Source organism: Ceratotherium simum, chromosome 2, assembly GCF_057802395.1.
Source record: "Ceratotherium simum simum isolate JZ-2026a chromosome 2, ASM5780239v1, whole genome shotgun sequence".
Lineage (NCBI taxonomy): Eukaryota > Metazoa > Chordata > Mammalia > Perissodactyla > Rhinocerotidae > Ceratotherium > Ceratotherium simum.
Genome location: NC_141901.1, coordinates 40,692,814 through 40,701,133, shown reverse-complemented (window position 1 = coordinate 40,701,133; position 8,320 = coordinate 40,692,814). Strand labels below are relative to the sequence as shown.

General features: G+C 60.3%; 2 protein-coding genes across 2 annotated transcripts; one reads left to right on the top strand and one right to left on the bottom strand.

Annotated features, from left to right (window-relative positions):
• The first annotated feature begins 1,364 nt into the window (after positions 1-1,364).
• Positions 1,365-2,388, top strand: BGLAP (bone gamma-carboxyglutamate protein). Its single transcript, XM_004436209.3, has 4 exons — positions 1,365-1,470; positions 1,720-1,758; positions 2,004-2,073; positions 2,256-2,388. The coding sequence occupies exons 1-4, from the start codon at positions 1,407-1,409 to the stop codon at positions 2,383-2,385; spliced, it is 303 nt and encodes a 100-aa protein (XP_004436266.1). The 5' UTR covers positions 1,365-1,406; the 3' UTR covers positions 2,386-2,388.
• A 959-nt stretch (positions 2,389-3,347) lies between these two features.
• PAQR6 (progestin and adipoQ receptor family member 6) lies at positions 3,348-8,206 on the bottom strand. The gene is made up of 8 exons (XM_004436202.3): positions 7,458-8,206; positions 6,059-6,134; positions 5,470-5,597; positions 5,122-5,327; positions 4,864-4,990; positions 4,368-4,464; positions 3,987-4,137; positions 3,348-3,625 (listed from the first exon to the last, which is right to left on the bottom strand). The coding sequence occupies exons 2-8, from the start codon at positions 6,107-6,109 to the stop codon at positions 3,351-3,353; spliced, it is 1,035 nt and encodes a 344-aa protein (XP_004436259.1). The 5' UTR covers positions 6,110-6,134; positions 7,458-8,206; the 3' UTR covers positions 3,348-3,350.
• Between the last annotated feature and the right edge of the window lie 114 nt (positions 8,207-8,320).

Here is an 8,320-nt window from a genome sequence, read left to right as displayed (position 1 = left end):
TCCCATATAAAGTAGAGGAAGATCGGCACGAATGTTAGCTGAGGGCCAATCTTCCTTGGCAAAAAGAGGAAGATTGGCATCGGATGTTAACTCAGGGCTGATCTTCCTCACTAAAATAAATAAATAAATAACTTCTTTCCCTGGTGAGGGCCTCACCCTAACTCTGTTGGGAGAGGCTTGGTTGCGTCTGCCTAGGAGTACTGAGGGCACTCCGGAAGATATCGGTGGCCCCTGCTTGCCAACCCTGCTCCCCTGAATTGAGCCCAGTGGCTTCGTCTCTCCCCCTTGAGCTGCAGCAAACATCCAGACCCCCTCTGTCCAGCTGCAGGTCGGGGCAGTGGGCAGCGAGGGCTTTGTTTGTTTGTTTGTCAGGTCGCCACCTGGTGAGTGGGTGGTGAGGGATGACAGGGGTCAGACAGGGGAAGGTGCCAGGACACCCTCCTCCTCTCTGGCTGAGCTGAGACAGAAGCGGCTCTCAGGTGTGGGATGGGTTTTTCAGGCGGGATGTTCTGTCACTTGGAGGACAGGTGCAAAGGTTGCTAACACTGGGGACACTGCGAGGGCAGGAGGAGAACGAGTGTCAGGAGCCCAGAGGTGCTCTCCATCTCCCTGCTCTTCACAGGCCCTGCTTCCCTCACCTGCACGGGACTCAGGGAAGGGAGTCCCCACCTCAGCGCCCACCTGGCCTGCCCCAGACAGTGGGGCTCTCCTTGTCTCACGCCTGGCACCACCTCTGTGGGCTTTTGGCTCTTGGCCCTGTGCTGCCCCCACCCTTCCTCCTGATGCCAGGGCCTGAGCAGAGGCCTGCTATTGGCGGCTCGCCGGGGCAGGGAATGAGGAGCAGACCTCATTCTGGGTGACTGAGGGCATCGCGAGGCACTCCCTTCCTGGGGTTTGGCTCCTGCCCTCTGGGCCGACAGTGGAAATCACAGTCTGAGAGCTGTAGCCCAGCTCTCCTCGAATCTATTTTAGACCTGGAGGCCCCCCTTTCTGTCTAGACTCCCCCTCCTTCTCCTCCTGGCCTGTCCGGCTGATGGTCAAACTGAGGCTGGGGCTGGGTCTCCGTGGGAGAGTGAGTAGGGGCTGGGGGACCTGGGCCGGCCCCCTTGGGGAGGGCCCGGCGGCCATGTCCAGAGGCTGGCAGTCTCAGATTGTGGCCCACCCTCCTCCATCACTCCCAGGGGCCTGCCCAGGCAGCCGCACCTCCAACCACAACATCCTTTGGGGTTTGGCCTACAGAGCTGGGGCGGATGACCCCCAAATAGCCTTGGCAGATTCCCCCATGACCAGCCCGTACCATGGCCAGGCGCCCCATCCCTCGTCTCCCGGGCACAGCCCAGAGTATAAACAGTGCTGGAGGCTGGGAGAGGCAGCCAGCTGAGCCCTGAGCAGCAGCACCGACGACCATGAAGCCCCTCACGCTCCTTGCCCTACTGGCCCTGGCCGCACTCTGCCTTGCTGGCTGGGCAGGTGAGTGTCCCCAACTCCACCCCAGCCAGTGGGAGCTGCGAGGGGAAAGCACCATGGCCTCACCTTGCCCCACCCCTTCCACTGGCAGTCCCTTTGGCAGTCTAACCACCCTCCTGCAGGCTCAATCCATTTGCCTCCAGTTCTGTCCTTGTGGAGGGAGATGAGGGAAGAGCAAGCTGCTAGAAAGGCGGTGGGTGGGCGGAGGGTCCTAGGGATGAGCGGAGTGAACCTGGCTCCTTTCCTTTGCAGATGCAAAGCCCAGCGGTGCAGAGTCTGGCAGAGGTGCAGGTATGTGGTGGGGCCTGATGGGGGCTGTGCCCACGTCATCTGGTGGTGCTGCCCACTCCCAGTACCCCTCTTACCCTGGTCCCCTCAGTCCCACTCCCCCCAACTGCCAGTTCCTGTCTGTCAGGAAGGCCAGCCCACTCCTCACCTTATCCCCCCAAACTCAGAGCCTGTGCCTCGCTGCTCTTGAACATTAGTAACTACGAGACCTTTATTGAGAACCTGATCCCCGCTCCTCTGCTCCACAGCCTTCGTGTCCAAGCAGCAGGGTAGTGAGGTGGTGAAGAGACTCAGGCGCTACCTGGACCACTGGCTGGGGTGAGAGAAAAGGAGATGCTGGGCCAGGGCCCTGCATCTCTAGAATGGGCTGGAGAAGTGGCCTCCGGGTGCTGCGGGAGGACAGGATGGTCCCCCTGGCGAGGACCCTGGAGCCCCATGTGCAGTGAGAGGAGGGGTGGGCATTTTGCATGGAGGCTGATGCCATTGTGTTGGGCTCTCAGAGCCCCAGCCCCATACCCAGACCCCCTGGAGCCCAGGAGGGAGGTGTGTGAGCTCAACCCAGATTGTGACGAGCTGGCTGACCACATCGGCTTCCAGGAGGCCTATCGGCGCTTCTACGGCATGGCCTAGAGCTTGCAGCCCTGCTGGTGTGGCTTGCAGCCCCCAGCTCTGGCTCCTCTCCGGCACCCCTTCCCCTCCCATCGCCCTGACCTCCCTGCCCTGCAAGATGGGGTCTCCATCATCCCCAGCTGCTCCAGAATAAACTCCAGAAGAGGAATTGGTGGGGCTATCATTCTTTGTCCATCTATGGAGTGTGGGGGGAAGGATGGGGGTTGGAGAGGAGGTTTTACTTTTTTCATTCCCAGAAAGTGCTTCCTAAAGTCTTTTGTTGATTGATTGATTTATTTGTACCTGCCTTGTTCCAGAAGCATTGAAGCTGGCTTCCTGAAGTCTAACTAGGGTTGCCCCTTCTAGCCCAGCACCTCTTCCCCCACCTCAACCCACTGCACCATCCGTGACACATCCAAATAGACCCAGACCCCAAAGGCCTGGACACCTTGAGTACACATAGCTGTGACCAGGACAGACAGACTCATCTCTACAGGCAAAGAGCTGCCAGCAGATGGTACTGCCTGGTTTAGGGGGGTGGGGGTCAACAGTGGGCCTCCCCACCTGGTTAACGAGCATTCAGGGTAGGCCTAGGTTAGTCAGGTTAGTTCTTCCCTGGGCTGAGCAGAGGCTTCCAGGAGCACCAGAAACAGGACCAGATGAAAGGGCCCCAACACCTCCCCATCCCAGCCTCCGACAGTGGTGGGGCAGCTCCAGCCTGGACACACCCGCCTCCCCTCTCAGCCCCTCAGCACTTCCCCCAGCCCCATCAAGAGCACCCTCACTGACCCTCCTGCTCTCTGCTGCCTCCGTCCCCCCAGCCCCTCTCTCCTCTCCTCTGCCTTCTTTCCTCTGCACTCTCTCCTCAGCCACTCTTGGTTCCAGGCTCAGATGTGCCCGCACCTTATCAGGCCTGGGTCTGGGCTCCTCTACAGCACCAGGGTGGTCTCTGCCTCCCTCCAGGGCAGGCTCAGAAATGGGCAGGATCACTGCTGTCTGGCCTTTGTACCCCCCTCCAGCGGGCCACCTTGCAGCAGGGGGCATGTTCTGGGACCCCGAAATAGGGAGGCTGTGAAGGCAGCAATGATGAGCAGGTTCCCAGCTACTGCCATGCCCAGTGTGGCCACCGTGCCCACCAGGCCCAGGGGGGGTTCCTGCGTGGCCAGCCAGGCTCGGCGAGATCCCATATCAGCCAGCACCGCCTCCAGCTGGAAGTGGGTGCCCAGCACTGCACAGATGTGGAATAGCTGGTGGCTGTGGCCTGTGGGAGGGTGGGGAGGTCAGGGCACATACTCCATTCCCAGGATTGCCCCGACTCACCCTGTGACCCATGGCAAGTCACCCCATCCTCTGGACCTGCTACTTCCCTAAAATTGGGAATAAGAAAGCCTGATTCCCAGAGTTATTGGAAGGAGTGAATGAGCTGATATGCATAAAGCTCCTAGCATACATGCTACTAGTTTTGCTGTTATCTGAGAAGTGGAGTTTGGGCCTCGACCCTGAGGACCCTTCCAGCGACACTCTCCTCTGGCTGTGATACTCCATTTACCCCATTCACTCTCTGTGCTCTGGGAAGCTGTCTCCCCTCGCCCCTTCCCGGATCAGGCCAGGCCTGCTCTCACCAATATAGTCAAAGCGTCCTGGTGCCAGCCGCTCAGGCAGGTGGGAGGCGAAGAGGAAGCCCGTGAGCAGGGCGCAGAAGAGGTGGTAGCCATGGCTGGTGCTCAGCGCCTCCTGCCCGCAGTTGTGGCCCCTGCCCCAGCACAGTCCGAGCTGGCAACGGAAAAGCAGGGCTGGTGGGAAGGGGCTTTGGGAATGGACACGGATGTGTCTGGAATCTGGTGAGGATGTGGAGGGGGTAGGCATAGCCAGGCCGGGTCCTGGGCCTGGAGGGGGTGCAGCAGGGCTGAGGTCAGGCATCGAGGGAGCAGGACTGACAGTGGGCACTGTGAGGGTCAGGACAGGAAAGCAGGGTCCTGGGCAGGGGTCCCAAGCACCCTTACCCGGTAGAAGAGTGGGAGGTTGTCGAACAGGAAGGGATAGGTGAAGGCGGCTGTGCGGAGAATCTTACTGAGCCCAGGGCTTTCTAGCTCGGGGAACCTGGGAAGCAGGGGGGCAGGCTGGTCACCATCCTTGTGCTGGTGGGGGAGGTCAGAGGAAAGCAGGGGACCTTGGGCCAAGATGGAATGTCAGTGTAGCTCAGTGGCTACTAAAGCCCTTAGGGCACGTGAGCCTCTAGAAATGACCACATCTGTAAAATGGGGATAAAGACACCTGCTGCTTGGTGCCTGTGAGAACTAAAAGACAGCGCAGCTTCGGCGGTGGGGCACAGGGTCTGGCACACAGTAAGCCCTCAACACGTGGTCCCGTTGTTACTAACGCTCAAGAGCAATGAGGCGCAGGCACACGATGGCTGGCCTCCCAGCCATTCTGGCTGTCCGTGTGTTTGGGGATGCCCTGTCCCTCCTCCTTTCCCTCCACCACTGGCCAAGAACCCACCGGGAGTAGCAGGAGAGGCCGGTGCACAGGAAGGAATTGAGTGCGGCGGCGGGCACAAATAGCTGGTGCAGTCGGCCGTGCAGCCAGGAAGCCGGCATGGAGTACGCGGCATAGGGGAAGGCGCAGCCTGGTTGGGGGAGGCGCGGGGCGGGAGCTGAGGCCCGAAGTGCGCGCTGCGGACAGAGCCCCCCGCGCCGCACCCCCACGCCCGCCCCGGAACGCTCCCACCCCCGCGCGCCGGCCGCCCGTGGGGCTCACCCAGGCTGTAGAGGCTGAGAGCGCCGTAGTCCAGGAAGTAGCAGATGTGACGCGCGCGGGGCGACATGGAGCTGAATGTGTGCGCGCAGCACGACGCGAAGGGGTAGAGGCAGGCGGGCAGCAGGAAGATGAGCAGCGGCCAGTGGTATGGCTCCGCTCCGAAGCCCGGGCCGCCCGCGAGCTCCAGAAGGCGCCACAGGAAGTACCTGCAGCGGGCATCTGCTCAGGTCGCCGCGGAACCCCGCGACTCCCGCCGCAGCCTGCAGGCCTAGTCGGTCCCTGCCCGCCTGAGTACCCTCTCTGAGCTCAAGGCCGCGGCCTTGAGGTGAGGGACACAGCCTCCCTCACCAGGTGGGCAGGAAGTGAGTCCAGATGTTGACCGTCTCGTTGGTCATCTGGAAGGAGCTGAGGACACAGTCCAAGGCCGAGCTGGTGGGGCGGCGGTAGCCAGACATGATGCCATCTTCCCAGAACACCTACGGAGTGGTGGGTGGGAGGGAAAGGAGGGGAGTCACTATGCTGGACCCTTTCTCTCCATGAGAGATGGCGAGATGCAGGGTTGAAGAGGCTGGAGTCACAGTGGCCCTAAAGCCAAACTAAATCCGAGCCCCATCTTACCACAGGTTCCAATACCCAGACAGCAGATGAGAAACAGAAGAGCTAGAGTAACGGGACAAGATATGATGGGGCTGAAATGGGGGGGGTGCAGCGGGCACAGACAGGGCACTCTGGGGAAGGGGACTCTAGATGGAGGGGCATTCTTGGCTCTAGGGAGTGGGTCACAAGTCTGTTTCTTAGAGAACAGAGGAAAAGTCTCACACTGGAACGGGGAGGGATACGAGTTAGCCTGCAAGAGGGCCTTCCCCAGTTGCTGAAGGAGAACCTCTGCCTCAGTCAGTCCCCTGGGGAGTAGGAATTGGTGGGTCGAGGCCCTCACCGGGGGGACCTGGTGGATTTGAAGGAGTTGGGGCAGCCTGAGACTGAGCATGGTGGCCCGACACCTCCACGTTGACCTAGAGACAAAGTGGGGGGAGGAGGTGGGTCAGGTATCTGCCCTCATCCACAGGCCCCATTTCTCCCAGGTCCAGGCTAGGCCTGGTCATGGAGTCCCAGGGTGGGTTATGTGCACGCACATGCGTGTGGGTGGTAGCTGGCCACCGAACTGCTTCCTTCAGGCCAGGAGAGGCAGGCCTAGCTTCCCCAGTCATTATATCACATAACCCTGACCCCTCCCCATCTGAGCCTGGGGGCATTCAGTTCCCCCATGGAGAGGGGCTGGTCAGCTCAGCCTAGCATGGAGTGGAAGGTCCTCCCCCGCTGGAAGGCTGTCTCAGTTAGAAACCCCAGACCCTGGATCCAGACCCCCTAACCCCCAATTTCTGTCTCAGAACCTTGACTCATGGAGGTCAGCACAGAGAGAGCTCAAGCACACCCCACCGCCCACACCACCAGAAAGCCCCTTGGCCCACAGTTCCTGGGCTGAACACAGAAAACTCATGGCGCTCAGGAAGAATTCCTGGAGATGCCAGATACCCACCAGTGGGGCAAGGAATTAGGGGGATGCCTGGCTCTTCTCTGAGGACTACACTTGTGCCCCTGGGGCCATTCGGGGGTTCCTGTCCCTCCTAAGCCCCGTGCCCCTCAGCCCCAGACCTGTGCGCTGCCTCCGGGTGGCCGCGGCTCTGCTTCCCCGCCTGCCTTTCAGGCTGCCTCTCCCAGGCACATTCCTTGGCACAAGTGGAGGGGCTGGGCCAACCAGGCGGGTGGAACTGCCCCAGAAGTAGGGAGAATAGGACACTCCCCACACCTCCCCAGGCCAAAACTTTCCAGCAACACTACAGCCTAGCCCCACCCCTTTTCCTGCTGCCAGCTTGTCCAGTCCGTTGTTTGTGCCGTACACACACTGGGCCTCACACCACCAGTTGGTCCCCCAGGCCTCTGCTCCTGTTATTCAACAGTTTGGGGGCCCTCTACCCCTGAGCTGGGTGCTGGGGTCCCTGCCAGGCACAAAGCACACCTGGTCCCTCGTCCCTGCACCCTGGCTGAGCTTTACGGTAGATGGATGAGGCCTCCCAGGGTATCCCCTGCCCCCTCCCAGGCATGGATGGGGTGATCTGACCTATCTTGAGTGCTGCTGCCCAGCGACCTGGAGGGGTGGGGAGAGGAAGATGCCGGGGTCTAGCTCCCCTCAGGGTCCCATCCCTCGGCAGTAAGGTTTAGAGGTTTCTGGAGTAGAGTGTGTGCTGTAACCATGGAAATGGGAGAGGGGGCTGGAGCAGGCACTTTACTTCTAGTTCCCCAGAAAGGGTGTCAAAGCCCCAAGTGAGCTTTCTTACCCAGAGCTTGACGGGAGCTCCTAAGCCAGTGGGTCAGCGGGCCTGGGGCTCCAAGGGTGGAGTCCCAGGCTCCTGCCAGCCAGGCCGACGGGAAGGAGAGAGTGGTGAGCAGGCGGGCCAGGCCTGGGCAGGGAGTGGGAGACAAAAGGGTGCCAGGGAACAATTCCAGCCTTGTCCAGCCTCCAGGGAGCAGCGCAGGGTGGCCCAGCCCCATTAGCAGGCAGCTCACTCGGCCTCCTGCACACAGCCAGCCCCTCCAGCTTAACCCAACCCTACTGAGATCAGACTGGCCAGAACAGGCTGGGGCCCTAGCCAGGATGCAGCCAGAGTGACATGGAGCAGCCCTCGGGCTGGGCAGCGCCACAGTTCCAGGGTTCCAGATTCTCCCAGGAGTTGAGGGTGGCTCTGCCTTAGGCTGGGCAGAGGCCAGAGCAAATGCTTTGGTACACGGTTCAACCATGAGGGATGTGCCAAGCTTATTCACTCCCCAAAAGCACACTTGATGTGCCAGTCCTTGCAGAGGGACAGGGATTGAGGACTCAGAGACTGGTTTCAAGGCTCACCCCCACCTCTCCCTTGAGGAAGTTTCTCCCTGATTCAGAGGACCCAGGTGGAGACAGCAAACCACCCCCAGGCAGCACTGTTGCTTTCATAACATCGTTTTCACCTATCACCCTTGCTAAGTCACCAACTCAGTTCACAGGGTCAATGAACTTGACAATGTTGATCACAAAACTATCTCTGGAGCTTTTGCTTGATTTGCCGGCTTTTTGCTTTGATGGATCAACCTCGAAATGCCATTTCAGCATATAATCTCCAATGTCCCAATAAAATTGTACAGAAAGGCAGCAGGTGACAGGGAG

What these genes read in the sequence shown, in the direction of transcription:
- BGLAP (XM_004436209.3), top strand. Translation starts at nt 1,407, where the DNA reads ATGAAGCCCCTCACGCTCCTTGCCCTACTGGCCCTGGCCGCACTCTGC. An exon ending in AGAGTCTGGCAGAGGTGCAG is followed by an intron (nt 1,759 to 2,003) that starts GTATGTGGTGGG and finishes TCTGCTCCACAG; the next exon opens with CCTTCGTGTCCAAGCAGCAG. An exon ending in TACCTGGACCACTGGCTGGG is followed by an intron (nt 2,074 to 2,255) that starts GTGAGAGAAAAG and finishes TTGGGCTCTCAG; the next exon opens with AGCCCCAGCCCCATACCCAG.
- PAQR6 (XM_004436202.3), bottom strand. Translation starts at nt 6,109, where the DNA reads ATGCTCAGTCTCAGGCTGCCCCAACTCCTTCAAATCCACCAGGTCCCC. An exon ending in TCTCAGCCTCTACAGCCTGG is followed by an intron (nt 4,991 to 5,121) that starts GTGAGCCCCACG and finishes TCCCCCAACCAG; the next exon opens with GCTGCGCCTTCCCCTATGCC. An exon ending in GGCCTCTCCTGCTACTCCCG is followed by an intron (nt 4,465 to 4,863) that starts GTGGGTTCTTGG and finishes CCTGCTTCCCAG; the next exon opens with GTTCCCCGAGCTAGAAAGCC.